Genomic DNA, 21,565 nt, shown 5'->3' with positions numbered 1-21,565 from the left:
AATGTATTGCCCATTTTGATCAATGACCTTTTACCATCTTTCAGGCAGCATCATAATCCCACGTTCAAAAAACTTCTGGTTTTTATTAGCAAAAAACTGAATCAGGTACGATTTGACATCATCATCATTATTGAAATTTTTACCATTCAAGGAGTTTTGTAAAGATCGAAACAAAAAGTAATCAGATGGTGCAAGGTCAGGACTATATGGTGGATGTGGCAAAACATCCCAACCAAGCTCCATTAATTTTTGCCGAGTGACCAAAGATGTGTGTGGCCTTGCATTGTCATGATGGAATACAACACCTTTTCGATTTGTCAATTCGGGCCGCTTTTCTTCAACTGCATTGTTTAATTTCATTAGTTGTTCAATGTAGACATCAGAATTGATCGTTCGGTTGGGTGGTAAGAGTTCAAAGTAGACAATTCCTTTGTAATCCCACCAAACTGATAACAAAACCTTCTTTTGATGAATATCAGCTTTTGATGTTGTTTGAGTTGGTTCACCTGGCCTGCTCCACGATCTTTTCTGCTTGATATTGTTGTAAACAACCCATTTTTCATCGCCAGTTATCAGTCGTTTTAAAAATGGATCATTTTCATTACGTTTCTTTAGCAAATCGCAGCTGCTAATGCGTTGCGTTAACTGTGATTCTTTCAGTTCGTGAGGAACCCATGTATCGAGTTTTTGAACATAGCCAAGTTGTTTTAAGTGATTTTCAATGCATGTATGTGATACATGAAGCTTCTCTGCAATCTCACGTGTTGTACTGTGACAGTCCGAATTGATTATTGCTTTGATTAGGGCGTCATCAACTTCAACTGGACGACCAGAGCGTTTTTCATCTTTGAGTGAAAAATCACCAGAACGAAATTTGGCAAACCAATTTTGACATTGCCGTTCTTTTAAGGCTTCGTCACCATAAACAGCACATAACTTTTTATGAGCTTGCAATGTGTTTTTCCCTTGTGGAAATAAAAAAGCAAAATATGACGAAAATGTTCCTTTTGATTTTCCATTTTTCAACGAACGCCAAACGAAAACTACCAAACAGATCAAAAAACTTTTTTCACTGATTAACAGCTGAATAGCCAACTACCAAATAACAAAATGTGTTTTACATTTGTACTACGTCTGCAAACCTAAAAATTCAACTGAAGCCATATGTGTGTGAAACCCGCAATTACTTAGCTGCCGACCCAATATATCTAGTATAGAACTATTTCCTACCACCTCCATCACTACCAATCCACCGTTATTTCTCTCTTAACTTACTACTTTTCAAGAAGTGTCTAATGGCTTTTATTGAAGGAATTTAGCCAACTCATTGCTGTGATATTATTTTAAAACTTCTTTAAGCAAGTGTTTATTGCATCCTTTCTCTTTGCTGCCCTCTGTGTTACTTACCCATAGATCTTGTCACTTTTCTGCCACACCATCTCCTCTTCATATCTCACTCAGAATAAAAGGTGAAATTCTTTGCATGTTGGCTGGTGTATCCCCAGAGCCTTAATGCACTTTCAGTGATCATTAATATGTAAGTCACTGAGCAAATTATCAGTAAATACTTTGGGATTTAAAAAATTAAACATCATGAAATAGTTTACCATCTCAATATAGAATAACAACACATTGAATTCAAAAGTTCCTTAATATTCAACTTTCTATTTAGCATTCACAAAAAATTTGTTTCTCCTTTATTTCCCAAATGATATACTTTGAAATAAATCTGTCATACCAAAATGTGCTCAGAAATTATTTCAAAACCTCTAATGCATATTTTCTCTTTTTATTGTAATTTGTTTTTAATTGATTTCAGACAGAAGAAGGGAGAGGGGAAGAGGGATAGAAACATCAATGATGAGAGAGAATCATTGGTCAGCTGCCTCCTGCATGCTCCTCCTGGGGATCGAACTTGCAACACAGGAATGTGCCCTGACTGGGAATCAAACTATGATCTCCTGATTCATGGGTTGACGCTCAACCACTGAGCAACACTGGCTGAACAAGTATTTTCTTTCAGAGACTTTAACCAGCTAAATGCTTTGGTTTCTTTAAAATGACTTAAAAGGCCGGAACCGGTTTGGCTCAATGGATAGAGCGTCGGCTTGGGGACTGAAGGGTCCCGGGTTCGGTTCCGGTCAAGGGCATATCCCCGGTGGGGGGTGTGCAAGAGGAAGCTGATCGATGACTCTCTCTCATCGATGTTTCTAGCTCTCTATCTCTCTCCCTTCCTCTCTGTACAAAATCAATAAAATATATTAAAATAAATAAATAAATTAATTAATTAAATAAAATGACTTAAAAGAAGAATTATATATGCATACAAACTCTTTGGTTGATCTCTTCCCACCCACCCGCACTCCCCACCTTCCCTCTGAGGTCTCAGTCTGTTCCATGCTTCTTTGTATCTGGATCTATTTTGTTCATCAATTTATTTTGTTCATTAGATTCCACATATGAGTGAGATCATGTCATATTTGTCATTCTCTGACTAGCTTATTTTGCTTAGCAGATCCAGAAATTATAGTTAGAACTACCTTCAATCAGGTATAATCCAGAAATTGTAGCTAGAACTACCTTTAATCAGGTATGACCCTTTTGTTTCCTTCAGTGTACCAGTATCTAATTATTACCTGAATCAAACTTCTCAAATTATTGAAGTGCCCAGTTAGCCTGTTGTTGACTTGGTTCTTTAGTGAATAAATAAACATATTCAGACAAATGTATTACCATATCACATTGTAATCACTACGTATATAAATTTCCTTCAGTAGCATAAGTATGTTTGGCAATCTTATTTGATTCAGGATGACTCAAACCAATTTACTTAATTGATAATTAAGATGTACAGTATTATGAAGTCCGCACAAGTGACTAAATTGAAGTTCTCAAAGTCAATAGTCACAATTTCATATTCTCTCCTTTCTTGTAAGTGCTTTCCTGTCAGGTGCTTTTCATTAAGTGAATTCCTAATAGCTATTGTTGAGAAACTTCTGTGTCAAGGCTATTAAAAAAGTTATGTAGTTTACTCTCTTTATTGGAAACAATATCTCTGTTTATGGATCTTGCTCTGTTAGTGTAGCTGTTTATTAGTGTTCTCTATCATTCACACTCTCCCTCCATATTGCTATTCTGACTTTGCTTATTTAATGGTTTGTTTTCCTTGCTCTTTAAATATTAGCATCATTGATATAAGGTTGTTGTTCTCATTATGTCCATATACTGCCTGTTCCAGCCAGCATTTTGGTTATAATTTAAAGGTTTAAAAGTTCTCTTTTGTGTTTTTCTTGCTTTAAGGCCCAGCTTATTTTATTTTTCCAGTTATTCATTCGTATAAGCGATAAGCCCTTAGCCTAGCTTAGTTCTTTTTGATCCTGGTATTAATACGATCACTAGGCTCTATTCTATAATAGCAAGTCAGAATTTGGACTGTATAATATGGGCTACATGATGCATCATTTAATCATTTATGCTAATTTGGAAATGGAAATTATAGTACATATTGCAATCAACCACACCATGTTATAATCTCTATATAGAGTTTTCTTTGATCATTTGAATGTGATTTTATTTATATGATTTCTATAGAAATGTAATAGTACATTTTCATCCCATCAGTAAGACAGATAATTGTTTTAGACTAGAATTCCCTGAAATGTGCTTTGAATGTTGATATGTTTCAGGTATGAATATCTAATGGAAAAATTTTTATTGCTGAATAAGATAGAATTTTGATGTTGGTAGGGTGTGTTTTTTAGCTTCATTTCAGTAATCTCTTTTTGTTCTTCTAATTTATTCTCTAAGACTCACTAGGGTTGCCTTTATACAGGTAATATAGAGTTCTAACCTGACATATCATCATAACCAGGTAGGGTAGAACACAAACTAGATCTTGAATGCTAGAATAATGAGTTGAGCTTACTCTTTAGACAGTACACGTGCCATGATCACTGATAATATGCATCAGAAAGATTAATTTAAAAGAAGTAAGAAGTGAGTAGCATAGATTGAAGAAGAGAGAGCAAGGAAGTACAGAGTTCAGTTGGGAGTTCATTGCAAACCACAGTAGAGGTAATGAGGGTCTATGCTCAGGGGATTTTATTTTGTAGTTAAATACCCTGTAAACATCAGATGTGATTTTATGTGGAGATGAAAGAAAAAGAGCCAAGCTGGTGGGAATGGAATGATCCAGCCGCTGTAGAAATAATTCAGTGGTCCCTCAACATAGAATGACTATATGATCCAGCATTTCCACTCCTGGGTACATACTAAAAAGAAACAACAATAGATGTTCAAACAAAATATGTACATGAATGTTCATAGCAGCATTATTTACAATGGCCATAAGATTGAAACAATCCAAATGCCCTAATAAACCTAATTTATTTACCCCATTGAGCACGTAGGCTAGCCAACACATAAACATACAGGTTCTCAGCAAGCATTTGTTGGATAAAAATAAGTAAGTGAATTTTAAAAGATTAAGTGATAATTCTGTATTCTTTTTCTTAGTCAATTCTATCTTCATCTCAACTTCCACAACTGATCAATTTGCAAATTTTATCTGTTTTAATATCTCTCAAATATGTTTTTTCTGTGTCTTCTTTCCTCTTCTCACTGCCAACTCAGTTCCATGATATTTCTTGCCTAAGATTACTGCAATAAATTCCTAAAGGTCTTCCTTCCTCTAAGCTTCCCTTTCTCTTTTCTTTAGAGTATTACAAAACACAGTGTCTTGCTTAAAACATTGCAGTGCTTTCCCATAAAACCTGAATGTGACAGGAAAAACAGCCATCTGCTGCGGCCCTTCCCCAGTCCCTGCCACTCCGCCTTCAGCCTCCCACAGTAAGGAAGCACGCCACACACATTCGGTGTGCTGCTTTCCACTGAGACTGCTCTCAGCCTTCCTTGATCTGTCCAGCCTTTAAGACTTGGGTTCCTTCAAGCATCTTTCCTAGCCAGGCTAGTCTCAGATAGGGGCTCCTTGTTTTGCTCTTCTCTGTGCCCCTGGTACTACTCTGCATTTTTTTTTATCACTTGCTTCACTAGTTTCTCACTGTGCTTACTTGTCTGATTCCCATATCACATTGCTAACTAATTCCTTGAGACTATGGACTACATGGCACACACCCAGCAAAGGCATCCCTGATCACTATTACAAATAATTAATTACAAGGTGATCATACATTCAATATATGTTGAGTGAAAATATTTAAGAGCTTCAAGGTAGGACATAAGAATCAAATATTCAACAGAGCCCAGGCTGGGTGGCTCAGTGGGTTGGAGCATCATCCCATCCAACTATAGGTTGTGAGTTTGATTCCTGGTCAGGGCACTTACATACCTAGGTTGTGGGTTTTTTGATCCCCAGTCAAGGTGTTTGCAGGAAGCAACTGATCAATGTTCCTCTCTCACATCAATGTTTTTCTCTCCCTTCCTCTCTCTCTAAAATCAATAAAAGCATAACCTTGGGTGAAGTGTTTTTTGTTTTTTTTAAAAAAGAATTTAACTGAGAGAAAATTTTCATGGGAGAGATGGCATTTGGAGTGAGCAGGTCTTATCTACTACTTGTCATCCTATTCATTCATTGATTTCCATGTGTAAATATAGACATTTCCACGAAGTATCCTATTCTGTATTTTAGTTTCTTTTGTGATTTAAGATGAAGCAACACCGCCTCTAAAATTGTACCTAAACGTGGACTTGCTTTTAGGATAAGCCTCAGTAAAAACTATGAAGAGATATTATTGTGGGTGAGTTTTATGGGAACTATTATCTAGTTTTAATTTGAAATGATTAAGGCCCTAAGACACCCTTTTGCCTTTCATAAATAGCTTCACAAAACTATTTTAAAATGTAATGTTAACACATAAGAAGCCCGCAGGTAAATTCTTAGACTGCTTGTATTCGTTACTTCGTTTTAGTGCTCTGTTCATTATAACTTGTAAATCCTAATCAGGCTATACTGAGAGGCTAACTAGAAGGTTATACTCTTACTCTCCTCCCCATTTCCATACTCTAAGACACTAAAATAAACGCATCTACTTTGCACTCAGAATAAAAACAAACACATCAGAGTCACATAATTGAGAAATACATTTGTAAGTAGCAAACACTGATTAAGATTGTAGTTTTAAAAAGCACAAAGGTTATTTGTGTTTTTGTTTTCTCCTACAAAAGAATTTTTTATTTTTAAATTATGTGAGTACTGACATGTTTAGTTTTATTCAAGTAAATTCTACTGCATGAGTGGTGAGGCATTTTAAAGCAATGCTTAGATTGCTTTAGTTGTGAGGTATCTCTTATCATTATTGTATGTAGATCTTTAAAATGTATGTTAATAAATCCATACTGAAAGAGAAAAATATTTAAAACTCATATGGGATTCTTCCCCTCATCCCCCGCTCCCTCCCCCCCACCACCACCACCAACTCTACTTATTTGAAAATATTATTATGAGATGGAAAATGAGTTAGTATATATAAAAATTCTTTGAGATTGCTTTAAAATATAAACCATTTTTAAAAAGCTTAATTAACCTTTGGTCTATGCTAACCCCAATCAAAAAAAATTAATTCACTAATTGCTTCAGATTCACAGTTATTTACAAGCATTTAAGTGTTTTGGAAGTAAACCCATGGCCCATACAGGCTGCCTGTTTTTTTAATTGAAGTTTTACTGGGTCACAGCCACACCTATACATTTAGGTATAGTCAATGGCTGATTTTCTGTTACAATAGCCGTTCAAATTGACAACTGAGACCATATGAGCCATGAAGCCTAAAATACTTATTATCAGACCCTTTGAGTAATAATTTGAGGATCCATGGTTTCAATTATACTGTTAATGTTTTATCATTATAATAAAAAAGAAGTTACTTATTAAATAACTAAAATAAAAATGCAAAAAATTACTTTTCCCCTGTCAGGCAATTAAAAACTAAAGCTATGTAAAATGCTATGTTGTCCGTTCCTTCATCTGTTTATTATTTGCTAGCCCGGTTCTTACTCAGTTTGCATAAGAACAAGTGAAATTTCATTCTTATTTTCTATAAATTTGAAATCACTACATAATAAAAGATACCATGTTGCCTCTTCCTGCTCCTCCACACCAAAAGAATTTGAAATAGAAAGGATTTTTTAATTTGCAATAGTGAATATGGACTTTTTCTCTATGCTTAGTTCCCATTCATACTATCAAATATAGAAATTCCCTTTCCCCTTTTTTTAAATTGATTGATATACTTACCTTGTTATTCACTTATACATCTCATTAAATTATACATAGCATGTACTTACCTAGTCATTAATGAGCATAATGAAATTTACATATTAGGAGGGGTAGCTTATAGCTCAAAAAACACAGGAAGTGATATAACAACTCTGAGAAGTTCAACTTTTCTGAAGTAGAAATATATGCTACTTATACTTGAATTCACAGTTGTAAAATTTTAGAATGTTAGAATCAGAATATGTATGGAGTCAAAAGTAGTTCTCTAACTTCAATGAGCATTAAAATCATCTAAATGGCTTCTTAAAATACAGAATGATGAGCCAGCCCTCCAGAGTTTCTGATTCAGGAAGTCTGAGGTGGGCCAAAGAATTTGCATTTTTATTAAGAAAATGTTGATGCTGATACTACTTGGGGGAGACCACACTTCATGAACACCTATATCACAGGAAGGGATGGCTGATCAGGCATTACCTCAGAGAGGGATCAGGACAGTGTATGGTCCTCAGGCTTTTAGCATACCCAGGGGAGATCAGACACTGTGGCCCATATATTCAAACCCAGAAACAGAACTAAGCCAGATCACTAAGCCCCATTTACTGTGGCTGATTGTGAACCAGGTACTTGGGATGGCAGGATATGGCCTCTTACACCCTATACTTTGATGGAGAGCCTGAAAAATTATGACTTAATTTATATGAAATTTCAAACGAGGCAAAACTAACCTTCAGTGGGGGGGGGGGGGGGGGCGGATCACAGAAGTAGTGATCGCCTTGAGGGTGATAGCATAGGGATTGACTTTTGTAAGGAATTTGAGGGATTTGGGGGCTGATCAAGGAAAAGGATATATGACCATTGGAAAGGTTGCAGGAGAAAGAAAGTCCCTCACAGCATGAGACTATCTAGAGGTTTGTGGCCAAAGGGCCACCATCTGTAAGGAGAGGAGGGCAGGGAGTCCCTGAGGTGATGGAGATTGAAGAGGGGTCTCTGGAGATCACAGGTCTAGATGAAGTTGCTCAGTAGCAAGTTCTGGGTCTCTGGGTCACAGAGCTCCAAAGGGTGGTAGTGATGTGGCATCTTACAACCACAAGGCTTTATCTCATCAATGGATAGTAAATGTTGAGCATAGTTTTGTGGAGCAGGCAATGCAGGCAAGCTATAAATGGCTAAAAATCTGTCTGTGTGGGCTAGTTTTAAAAATAATTGGGTGTATGAAAATTTGAGTTTGGTGCCAGCAGACTTTATAGCTAATGGGTCTCAGTCTGCAGTGAAGAAATAACCCAAGAACCAGTACATAGATGCCATCATCAGCTAATTTACATAATAACTGAGAAGGAAGAAGAGGAAATTGTTTGGAGAAGTAATAATGTTCTCCATCTTATGAGGGTTTAGATTATACAGGTGAATACATTTATCCAAACGCAGTGAATATACACCTGAAATATGTGCAATCGTTGTGCATACATTTTGTTCAAGGTTTCCTGTACATTTTATTTTATTTTTATTAAATTTATTGAGTTAACATTGGTTAATTATATAATATAGTTTTTTCATTACAAATACTCAACTCTAGTTAATGATGAATATGCTGAAGTATTTAAAGGGAAATGTACTGCTGTATGCAGTCTACACTGAAATGCCAAAAACAAAATGGATCAATGAGTAGACAGAAGGACAGATGGTTGGGTAAGTATATCAAAGCAAGTATAGAATGTAGGTTGGGGTGTACCTGTGTTTATTATAAAGCTTTGCTTTATGTTTGAAAAATTGCACAAGGAAATGTTATAAAGACTACTGCGTGGAGATAGACTGGGAGAACAGTTGGGAAACTTTGCCATCGCATTAAAAAATGTATAGAACTTGTATTTCTTGACCAACTCTAAGCTATAATTTGATAGAGAGTCCTATGAGTGATCATTTCACTAAGGGTCTGTGGTGTTGGCTGTTGCAGGGACAGTCCTTCTACCAGCATGGACACGGGTGCCTTTCTGTCATCATCTATATGCTCCAATAGGACTCTGCTAATTGATGGCCGAGTAGAACTCAAACGAGGCCTGCAAAAGCAGGAGCGACATCTTTTCCTGTTCAGTGATCTGTTTGTTGTGGCCAAAAGCAAGTAAGTATACCCTACACTCGCCCAGTTATTGTTATAAAATTGCACTTCCACCAAAAAAGAAACCTTCCGGGTCAGAGCTCACTGTAAGAATATGTGGGTTCCATTACCGTAGCTACTATCTGAAGGTATAATAGTTTTATGTTTGCTTTGTTTTTGCCAAATAACATTTCAACTGTTTATTCATTCAACAAGTGCTCATTTAAGTCCCCCTCTCTGCATAAACATGGAAGACCTAATGAAAAATATTATCGGTATGGTCCCTGCTCTTTTTTGCCACATTCATTCTAATGGTTTCGGGAGGGCAGTAATTATAGATTGAGGTTAGTGCTATGAATAAAATAGGATGCTACATGAAGTAAAAACTGGATACACGTTAGGTAGGTGTAGTCAGAGTGGGGAGAATCATTGAAGGATGAGAAGAAGCAGCCATTCAGATATTAGGAGGATGAGCAGTCTAGGAAGAATGAAGGCGAAGTGCAGAGGTCAGGGGGAAGCTTGGCCCTTGGAGGAGTTAAAAGAAGGCCTCTGTGTGTAACTGGAGCACAGTGGGCAGGAGGAGAGTAGTCTGAATTGAGATTAGAGACATAGACAAGGATCAGGTTATCAGGACCTCTGGCAATAGATATTAGTTATCCGTTGCCATTAACAAATTACCCCAAGATATAACAGTAGTTTAACTACAAACATCCCATACAGTTCCTCTGAGTCAGGAATCTGGGAGTGGTTTTGCTGTGGTTCTGGCTCAGGGGGTCTCATGAGATTGCAGTCAAGCTGTCAGTCAGGGTTACAGTCATCTCAAAGTTCAAATGCAGCTGGAGTCGACTTCCTGGCTCACTCATGTGAATGCTGGCAGGCCTCAGCTCCTCACTGCTATCGGCCTTACGCTGTAGTTGTTCTCCACCTGGGTCTCCATAGGGCTGCTCATTACGTGGTATTGCTTCCATGGAGAGAAATATCCAAGAGAGTGAGAAAGAGAGTAGGCAAATGGGCTGACTTTGGAAGTGGCATACCTGATAGATTCCATGGGCCCACAGACACCGTTGGCACCATGTGGAAGGGAACTGCTCCAGGTGTGAATATCAGGAAACACAGCTCCCTGGGGGCCATCTTGGAGGCTAGGTGCCATAAAAGCTATGGTGCAGAGTTTGTATTTTATTCTAGAAGGCTTGTGGTAGTGGCATGATGTGGTTCTTAGTTCTAAGATATTGTTCTGGCTATGATAGTTCACGGTGGATTAGAGAACAGGCACAGGGAGAAGCAGAGGCTGGACAGGAGGTTATTGTAGTCGCCTGGAGGAGAGGCAATGAGGTGTTTATATGAGAAAATGGCACTTCAATGGCGGATATAGACATATTTAGAATATACTTTAGAGGTTACCAAAATAATTAATTTTTCACTCATGCTAAATGCCAATGCGATTAACACCCACCCTAGAACATGATGGCTGCTAAGTGTTTCATCCCTTATTCTTCTCATTGATTATGAAATATCATAAAAGATAACAGCATTTTAACAAATCTAAGTCATTAAATAGATTTTCAGTCAGAGAGTGGTAATCACTTTTTTTTTTTTACTATCTGCACTCTCACATCTAAGTTATGCCATATGTTATAAATAAGACATGGGCATGGCCAAATACTAATTTTGTAAAGCACTGTATTTCCTCAATGTTATTTCTCTCTCATCAATTTTTCTATCCATCCCCCTTCCTCTCTCTCTTTTAAGAAATAAATAAAATATATTTTAAAAGACTGAAAATAGAGAAGCTGGTGGAAACTTCTCGGAAATATCCTCTCATCCAGGGCTTTTGATAGGTGCATAATATTTAAGAGGATAAATAAGACCAGGAGTACACATTGTTCAGATTCCAGCTCTGCTAATTAAACTGTTTGAATTTTGTCAAGTGTCTTAATCTGTCCATGACTCCATTTCTTCTTTCTTTCTTTCTTTTTCTTATTCCTCACTTAAGGATATTTTCCATTGATTTTTAGAGAGAGTGGAAGAGAGAGGGAAAGGTAGAGAGAAATATTGATGTAAGAGAAGCACATTGATTGGTTACCTCCTTTACTTGCTCGACCAGGGCCCAGCCAGGGAGGAGCCTGCAACCAAAGTACATGCCCTTCACTGGAATTGAACCCAGGACTCTTCAGTTAGCATGCTGATGCTCTATCCACTGAGCCAAACTGTCTAGAGCCATGATTCCATTTTTTATCTCTAAAATGTTTGAGGATTAAACTAAATAATATATGTAAAGTGTTTATAATAATGTCTGGTACATAATAAAATTTTAATAATATTAGCCATTAGAATGGAAACCATTCTTTCTACCTTTAGACACCTCCTTCTTTTATATCAGGAAATAGAGAATCTTGGATCTTATTGATCTAGGAAAAGAATTGTTGGAATAACTTTTTTTAGGTCAATAGATGTGGCAGTTCCCACAAGGTATCTGAACTAGCCTATATAATAAAAGCCTAATATGCTAAGTGTCCAGTTGACAGGTCAGCCGTTCAACCATAATATGCTAATGATATGCTAAGGCTGCTCAACCAAACACAATGCACTGACCACCAAGGGGCAGACAGTTGACCAGTTGACCAGTTGCTATGATGTACGACCAGACATTCTGATCAGTAGGTTAGCTTACTTCTGGGGTCCGTCTGATCAGAACTGAGCACAATGAGCCAGACAAGCCCTAGAAACACCCCCTCTTCCCCCCGTAGTCCCTCCCTGGCTGGCCAACCTCCCACATCTCTCCCCAGCCCTGATCGTGCACCAGTGGGGTCCCTCGGCCTAGCCTGCACCCTCTCACAATCTGGGACCCCTTGGCAGATGTCAGAGAGCCGGTTTTGGTCCGATCCCACTGGCCAGGCCCAGGGACTCAACAGCTGCACAAATTTGTGCACTAGGCCTCTAGTCTAATATAAAAAAAAGACCTGCATTAGAAAACATGAAATGCATTAAAACATTTCCCTCCAAAATATTAGTTTTATATTACCTAAATAGTTGCCATCAAGAAATAAGATTTTAGTTCAGTGGTGTAGCTCAGTGGTTGAGCGTTGATGTATGAACCAGGAGGTCATGGTTCGATTCACAGTCAGAGCAAACGCCATGTTGCTGGCAATCCCTGGTATGGAGCTTGAAGGAGGCAGCCAGTTGATGATTCTCTGCCATCACTGTTGTTTCAATCTCTCTCTCCCTCTCCGAAATCAATAAAAATATTTCTTTTTAAAAAGAAATAAGATTTTTTAAAAGATTTTATTTTCAATTGAATATTTAATTAAAAAATCAAAAGATACATAACAATAGGGTAAAAATATTGAAGTGATATATAGAAGGAAGGCATTATGCTAGCAGACACTCTTATACTTAAGTGTACCATACAGAAAGCATATGAGGCTTTGAATCTAGATTACCTTCATGTATAGTTCCAGCAAAATCCTTTTCCATTTTATCAATACTATTGAATAGTTTTAGCTCTAACTATTCCTTGAGGATTCCTGGCCAGTATGGCTCAGTTGGTTGAACATCATCCCATGCACCAAAAGGTTATTGGTTCAATTCCCGGTCAGGGCACCATGCCCAGGTTGTGGGTTCAGTCCCCAGCTGGAGTGCATACAGAAGGCAACTAATCAGTGTTTTCCTCTCACATTGATATTTCTCTCTCTCCCTCCCTTTCTTCCTCTCTCTTTCTAAAAATCTGTAAAATTGTATTTAAAAAAAAAAAAAGTCTATGAGGAGTTTTAGGAATACTTTCATATGAAATATCTTTTATTTTATTTAGCTTTTAGTGTTTCCAAAAATGGTTCTGAATGATAACAAGTAGCCAGCTTTCCCTTGACATTCTCTTTATTCTTCCCAGTGCCTGCTAACTATTTCATTATAAGCATTAAATATGCAAATTAGGTCAAGTGATGTGATGGTGTCAATATCAAGTTCTCAAGGAGATTAGGTAGAAATTGTCAAAAAGCAAATTCATTATCAACTTAAAGTAGAACACCTTCTGGGTCCCCAGAGATAAATGTTAATTCTGTTAGCTCTACTTAACTATAATACTTTCTGGCCTCTTTTATCCAGTTTAATTTAGGGACTGTTTTTAGGCTAGTTTTTAAATTTTAGCCAGAATGTAAGAGGAAATGGTATGAACAAATCCTTAAGGAAATCTAAAATAACCTTTGCTTCTAAAGAGTAGAAAGTCTTGTAACCACTTAGATTGAAATACATTGTAAATTTCTCTAATTTCAGGTTATAGATTTTTAGTATATCTCTGTTAAGGTGAAAATTTTCTAAATATTTTAATAAATAATATGTATCTGAATTTTTTATTCAAGTACTCAAATATTTTTGCAAGTAAGCAAATTGTAAATAAGAAATGAATTAATTTTTTATAACAGCAGTAAATTTAAAATTGGGATTTCCACCCAAACGCAGTGATCAACATTCTGAAAAATAATGTAGCCAGCATAAAATAAATGCAGACATGAAGACTAATACACATCATGTTTCAAAGGCATTTTGGGGAGAGGGTAGCCAACCATTTTACAATTCACTGTGTTAAGAAACACTGAAGATAAAAACAATGAATAAGATATTCTTTGTCTCCTTGATTAGTTTAAGCTATTCTCATCACAAATTCAGAAACGCTCATAAAATTTAAGAGAAAAAAATAATAAGTCCTGTCTGATTGTATCGTTTCAGGTATAACAACAACTTTAAGATAAAATATAAAGTTAAACTAAGTGACATGTGGACAGCAAGCTGTGTGGATGAAGTGGGAGAAGGCAATACCGATCCCATGAAATCATTTGTGATGGGATGGCCCACGGTGAACTTTGTGGCCACTTTCAGGTAAGAGCATAGCTTGTGCACGGGTTAGCTATTACAAAATACAGTCTTACTATGTAATTTCTAGATGGAGAGGAAAATATTTAATCATTTTTTTCTAAATGTTTAAAGCAACATATTTTATTCTGATTAAGTTATTCTGAAGTCAATGACTCATCTTTTGATATACCCCCAAATAAAGACACTTGTAGACCATATGTTTCTCCCAAAGATATTTTTATTAACATATATGAGAAGTAATGGTAAATACTGAGAACTCTAGGAGTCATTTGTCTTGTTTGAGTAGTGATTTCCAAAGGGGCTCTATGGAAACACTTTCAGGGCCACGGGAGAGGAATAGAGTATCAGAGCTCAAGGACCCCTCTCCAACATCCTCTCTCCTAATGTTTAAGTATTATTGTACATATCGTGCTTTTTGAGTTGGACTTTTCAGATCACTGAAATAAATCTTCACCGAAAGAAGTTTTATAAAATAGTCTAATTATGTTTGAATAAATGCCTGATATTCCCAAATTTTCTAAAGAAATTATTTCTAACTATTGAAATGAAATTAATGTCATGATATAAATGGGTACCTGAATTTAACATCACGTTCTAACTTAGTATCTATAGAGATGTGACTGATTAAAAGCAAATTTATTATTAAAGAAGTTAAAAGTTACTTTTCTAAGACTCACACCCTGGCTAGGATAGAGATGTGAATAGAGAACCTTTGTGCTGTTATCATTAACATGCTAACTGGGCACTTCTCAGTGCAGGATGAGCAAGCCAGAATGTGCAGTTGAGATTTTTAACACCTGCACCCGCATGTCCAGTATTTGTTTTACACTTGAGGATGTGGTGTTGCATCACATGCACATACTGTTTTTCTTCTTGCTTCTTCTCACCTCACTACCACCAAACTCCTTAGGCATCATCTTAAAAGCCAGATAACTAAAACCCAAGCTACAAATCTTCAAATAAAGGAAAGGCATGTCATTACATTGGGTTGTGCACTGTTGGCCACCACAAAATTTTAAGAGCTTATTTGGGAGAAACGTGTGTTTTTATCATTTTCTCCATATCTTCTTTTCCATAATGATTTCTCTAGATATTATCATTTTTAATTGATTGATCTCCTTGGAAGCAATTTCGAGTGAGGGGGTGGGACTGCATGACATCTTTAATCGACGAGTTCCCCTAAAATTTCTTTTAAGAAGAATGGAAAATACACAAGTCAATCTTAATAAATTAACCTGACATACTTCATACTTCATAATTTTTAAAGTAATATATGCTGTACATTCAAACAATGGAATATTATATAGCCAAGAGAATGCGTGATCTAAAACCGCATGCAGTAATATGTGTAAGTCTCACAAACTTAATGTTGAATGAAAGAAGTCAGACACAAAATAGTGCATACTGCATGGTTACATTTATGCTAAGTACCAAACAACAAAACTATCCTGTTCTGCCAAGACAGTGGAGGCTAGTGCCTGAAAAGGAGCACATCAGACTTTCCCAGGTGGTTGTGTGTCTCACAGTCTGGGTGCTGACCACGTGGGTGTTCCCTGTGTAAAAATTCTTCTCAAGTTGTGCATGTGAACATTTTACAGTTTTCCCTATGTATTTTATGTGTCAATAAAAAGCTAAAAGTTAAAAATAATAATACTGTTTTTTAAAGGGGCAATTTTCTTTAAGTGTTGTGAAAAAAAAAATCTGCTATTTAGGAAAGGAGATTTTCAAAAGGTCTTAAAGCATAATGAAAGGTGAAAATTGCATGTCACTGGTAAAAGATGTAATATACTTCCTGATGACCAGTCCTGGGAGATGGCCATTGAGAAAATTTCTAAGCAAAAAGTTAGAAAGAAATTACAAATATTTGTTAAATATATATTTCTGTAACAAGAAAATAACTAGGGTTTCCAAGTTCTTTAAAAAGTTTAAAAATAAGATTTTAAAAACTAGTGAATAACAAGACCATACAGAAATAAGCTTTAAATTGTCTTTACCTTTAGGACTTCAAAAAATATTAATCAATACTAGCTTAGTGGTAAATGAGCTGATTTTACTCAAAAGACTAGAGTAATTAAATTTTCTATGCACACTCATGGCGGGTTGAGCAGCGCCTTCATTGTGAGAGCAGAGTCAGGACTGGCACTGCCACCATGATACCTGGTAATGGTGTGGCTAGCCCTGCCCTTCTACCACAAGGGCCTGCTCCTTGCTGGTCACTCCCCTCTATTCACTGCCTTCTCCTCACCACACCACACACCCCGTTGTAAATGGAGGCAGTGGTAGCACTGCAGCATTCTGAGCAGCAGCAATCACAGCAACTGGACACCAGCTGCTGGGACCAGGTGGACTTGAAAGCCCCCAGGCCAGGCCCATGCAGCGCCCATGCCCTCTTGGCAGTCATGGCCCAGTGTAAACACCTCAGCAGGGCCTTCAACCAGCAACTCCATGTCAATGCCAAACCCTTCATCCCAACAACCACCTAGCTGATTCCTGCCATCCTGCAGTCAGGCCCAGCCTCTGCCACCCACAGCTGGTGGCCTCCACCAACAAACACAGAGCCAGCAGCTGAGGGAAGCCCTTCAGCACCTGTGGAACCTTCGCAAGAAGAACAGCAATTGTGTGAAGGTTCAAATTCAGCTGTTAGCATGCAACTTCCAGAACTTCTTATAGAAAATGGAGAGCCAGAAATGTCCCCAGAAGAATCGTGGGAGCACAAAGAAGAAATCAGAGTCAAGGGAATGGTTCCTTGGGAAATGGGAGGCCCCAAGGAATGATGGAGGAGGAAGAGGAAATACAAAAACCTAAGTCTGTGGTTGCAGTCACAGGTGCTCCTAAAGAGAACATGTATATGTAGTATTTTTTTAATTTTATTTTTAATGTATTTATTTATTTATTTATTTATTTATTTATTTATTTTTGGCAATGGTAAGATATGTATATGTAGTATTCATTGGGCACATAGATGCTGGCATTAGAGGAGTCAACCATTAGAGGAGAGATAATATATTTAACTAGAATGGTTGACAAAAGGACACTTGAGAACTATGAAAGAGAAACTAAAGAAAAAATAAAACAGGGAAAGATGGTACTTTTCTTGGGCCTTAGATACAACTCTGGAGGAAGGAGATAAGGGTAAAGCCGTAGAAGTGGGTCATGCCTATTTTGAAACTGAAAAGAAGCATTTCACAATTCTAGATGCCCCTGGCCACAAGTGTTTTGTCCCAGATATGGGTTGTGGTGTTTCTCAAGTTGATTTGGTTGTACTGGTCATCCCTGCCAGGAGAGGAGAGTTTGAAACTGGATTTGAAAAAGGAGGACAGACAAGAGAACATGCAATGTTGGCAAATAAATAAATAAATAAATAAATACCCAGCAAGTCTAAAACACTTAATTGTGCTTATTAATAAGATGGATGATCCAATAATGAATTGAAACAATGAGAGATATGAAACCATAAAAAAGAATCAGTCAGAAATGAAGGATACACTATGAAATGAAGAATAAGTTACAGAGAATCACCAGTAGAATAGATGAAAGAGAGGACCAAATCAGTGATTTGGAAGATAAAGAAGAAAACATCCAATCAGAACAACACAAAGAAAAAGAATACATAAAAATGAGGGTAGTTCAGAAGCATCTGAGTTAACTTCAAGCATACCAAGCTTCACATCATGGGGCTGCCAGAAGAGAGAAAACAAGGAATTTATAACCTATTTGGAAAAATAATGATGGGAAATTTCCTTAGCCTGTGAAGAAAATAGTCATACAAGTCCAGGAAGCACAGAGACTCACAAAGAAGATGAACCCAAAGAGGCCCCCACCAAGACACATCATAATTAAAATGCCAAAGATTAAAGACAAAGAAAATCTTAAAAGCAGCAAGAGAAAAGCAATTAGTTACCTCCAAGGGAGCAGCTATAAGACTGTCAGCTGATCTCTCAACAGAAACTTCACAGTCCAGAAGGGAGTGGCATGAAATATTCAAAGGTATACAAAGAAGGACCTATAACCAAGATTATTCTACCCAGAAAAGCTATCATTTAGAATCTAAAGACAGATAAAGTGTTTCTCAAACAAGAAAAAGCTAAAGGAGTTCATCACCACAAAACCAGTATTACAAGAAATGTTCAAGGGTTAAGAAGAAGAGGAGGAGGAGGAACTCAAAAATATGAATAATAAAACGGCAATAAATATATATTAACAATTATTTTAAATGCAAATGGAAAGAATGTTCCAATCAAAATACATACAGTGACTGAATGGATAGCAAAGCAAGGCCTTTATTACATATGCTGTCACTTCTGATTAAAAGACACACAAACTAAAAAGAATAGAGAAAGATATTTCATGAGATGAAAATGAAAAGCCAGGATAGCAATACACCAGACAATATAGCTAACAAAACAAAGGCTATAGCAAGAGACAAAGACCAGCAATTTCACAAAACATGAATTAAAAAGACATAAACATACATTTATAGGTTCGTTGCAGCATTATTTACAGTAGCCACGATATGGAAGCAACCTAATTATTTATTAATAGATAAATGTATAAAAAATAAGTAATGCACATATGATACAATGGAATATGACTCAGCCATTTTTAAAAAATGAAATATGCAGCAACATGGAGAGACCTAGGGGTATTGTCTGAGTGAAATAAGTCAGAGAAAGAAAAATGCCATGTGATTTCACTTACATGTGAATCTATAAGACAAAATAAATGAACAAGAAGAACAGCAGACTCACCAATACAGAGAATATTTTAACAGTTGCCAAACAGGAGGGGAATTGGGGGATGATTGAAAAAAGTGAAGGGATTAAGAAGTACAAATTGGTAGTTACAGAATAATCATATAACTATAGCATAGAGAATATATTCAAAATATTATAATAACTATGCATGGTGTCAGATGGATTTATCTAGGTGATCATAGTTATATAAATGTCTAATCACAGGGATATACACCTGAAACTAATATAATATTGTACATCAACTGTAATTAAAAAATTAAAAAATATTTAAAGAAAAATAAATAGAAGAAAAGTTTTAGATGTATTTATTTACTAAATTACAATTCTACTATATGTATGAAGAAATAAATGCTGCTTTTCCTGGCAAAAAACAAACTAACTGGTTTCTTGGCTATTCGTATGCCAAATTTCTGTTTAATCTCTTTAATCTCAAGTTAAGCATACATTCTGTTTGGATGGCACTTATCACTACCAGACACTCTGAGATAATTAGCCCTGTTTCACAGATGTGGAAACTGAAGCTTAAAAATGTTACGTGCTTTGCCCATCATCATATAGTTTACGTATGTCCTTGAAATCAGATGCTTGGATTTTAAATCAAGTGCTCTTTCCACTATAAGAGTACCACTTGTAGAAGAGTCATAAAGTAAGAAAATTGGTCTTTCTTGGGTCCAGGAGGTTTTAATAAAACTGTACTTGACTGTACAGTTTTTCCTAACAGGGAGTTTCACTTCAGAGGCAAGGTTGCAGTAGTTTGCAGCTACGTCAGTAACAGCAGGCTGTGGATAGTTCATTGACTTAAATATGTTAGCATAAGTATTTTATGAGGTTTAATTTTTCTCTCCCCTTTTATTTGCAGTTCCCCAGAACTGAAAGACAAATGGCTCTCTCTCCTTCAAAGGTATTTCTTCAGTATATATATTTTTTAATATTTAACATAGTTAAATGAATTAAATTCATCTCTGCTAAGACCCCAAACTCTTCCCCTTTTCCTTAGTAGAAATTGTCCTCAAAATAAGTTGTTATTTGGACTGTGCACTAGCTACTACATACTATAAATAACGTTTTCTCATGACATGTATTTCTTTCTAGAAAGAACATTGAGTCTGGTTACTTCTTTTAGACAAAAATTAGTAATGTGTTCTATCTCTTTTCCTGTCCCCAGCCTATCATTTGGAGCTAACAGTTCCCTCAGAGCATGCATTAAGTTTTCATATATGGAGGGTTTTCTGCTGAGCACCTTAAAATCAATCATTATTCCTACCTTTGAGCGTACTGACTAAAATGATCAATTTAGGTTTATCTCATATTCCTATAGTTCTTCCCTTCATTCTTTCCTCTATCCCTTCCCACGCAATCAGATAACCAAGATTTACCCTCTCCTGGAGAGCTAACTGAAAAGTGAAAGACCATTGCTTTGCTCTGGTCTAGTAAATGATTATGTGGTTTTCCGTATATAAGTAAGGTGCTGGGCCTGTCCAGAAGAGGTAGGGAAGCTTTGAGGGTTAAAACATCACCCAGAGACACCTAAACCTGACTGTGCTTCTCAAACCTCACACTGGAAATGGATCTCCTGTTCTTTTTTGTGCCCATGCCTAATGTCCTGAGAATTTTTCTCTTCCAACCCATAATGTAATCTGAGTTTGCGGAGTCTTTCCATCTGTCTTTTTAAAAATACCATTATAAGGCCCAATCGGTTTGGCTCAGTGGATAGAGCATCGGCCTGCAGACTGAGGGGTCTCAGGTTCGATTCTGGTCAAGGGCATGTACTAAGTTGCAGGCACATCCCCAGTGCAGGGTGTGCAAGAGGAAGCTGATCAATGTTTCTCTCTCATCGATGTTTCTTCTCTGTCCCTCTCTCTTCCTCTCTGTAAAAAAAAATCAATAAAGTATATTTTTTTAAAAGAATCTGAACCATCACAGGAGTCATTAAAAAAAAAGATATTATATAAGTATATTGAAAAATATTAGCAAAATAGATTGATTTTAAAATAAGCTATTTAGCAAAAATCCATCTGACTCAGTGTTGTTTTGGGTTGTTGCATTTGATTAGATACATCACTCTAGAGAAAGAGAAGGACTATCCGAAGAGCATTCCCCTCAAAATCTTCGCCAAGGACATTGGGAATTGTGCCTATGTAAGTGTTTCTAAGCCAGAAATTAAAGTCCAAGTCCCTGCATCAGGCAGAACACCATGCACACAAAAAAGAGGCAGGTAGGCAGGCAGACATTTAGAAAGGAATCTATCCTGAAATACTAATCATTACTCCCAAGGTAGCCGGTTTCTAAGAGAATTTTTCTTAATATTAGGCACACATGTTCAAGACAGTAATGACAGGATGGCATTTAAAGCAAGGTAGGCATTTAGAAATACCACTGTGGCAAAACACATTTTCCTGGGTATGGATGTGCCTTTATATACGTGAAAAGTAAACCTTAGAGAAAATGAAGCAAGACAAATTCATAGTAACTTTGGTATTTAATAACACTTACACTTGGAAGGAATATTGCTTGTCAGATGTCTGTCTTCCCTCTGCATTCGTGTTTCTCTGGATCCTTGCAATGGCATCTGCAGAGGCTTATATTAAAGCCATTTCCAAAGGAGCCATTTCCTAT

General features: G+C 36.7%; 1 protein-coding gene and 1 pseudogene across 2 annotated transcripts in view; both read left to right on the top strand.

The window, feature by feature from the left end:
- The window catches only part of ARHGAP20 (Rho GTPase activating protein 20), an 80,728-nt gene that overhangs the window by 34,274 nt on the left and 24,889 nt on the right, over positions 1 to 21,565 (top strand). The window contains exons 3-6 of one of the 2 annotated variants that reach the window (XM_036427384.2): positions 9,186 to 9,350; positions 14,049 to 14,198; positions 19,809 to 19,850; positions 21,003 to 21,087. In XM_036427384.2, the coding sequence (XP_036283277.1) occupies positions 9,186 to 9,350; positions 14,049 to 14,198; positions 19,809 to 19,850; positions 21,003 to 21,087 (442 nt within the window). Of the gene's footprint in view, positions 1 to 9,185; positions 9,351 to 14,048; positions 14,199 to 19,808; positions 19,851 to 21,002; positions 21,088 to 21,565 lie in introns of those variants that run through there. The other variant, XM_045577675.1, reaches the window with a different exon arrangement.
- LOC118713025 lies at positions 16,463 to 17,687 on the top strand (annotated as a pseudogene).

This window comes from Pipistrellus kuhlii, unplaced genomic scaffold (assembly GCF_014108245.1).
Source record: "Pipistrellus kuhlii isolate mPipKuh1 unplaced genomic scaffold, mPipKuh1.p scaffold_m20_p_9, whole genome shotgun sequence".
NCBI lineage: Eukaryota > Metazoa > Chordata > Mammalia > Chiroptera > Vespertilionidae > Pipistrellus > Pipistrellus kuhlii.
This window is presented reverse-complemented; position numbering and strand designations above follow the sequence as displayed.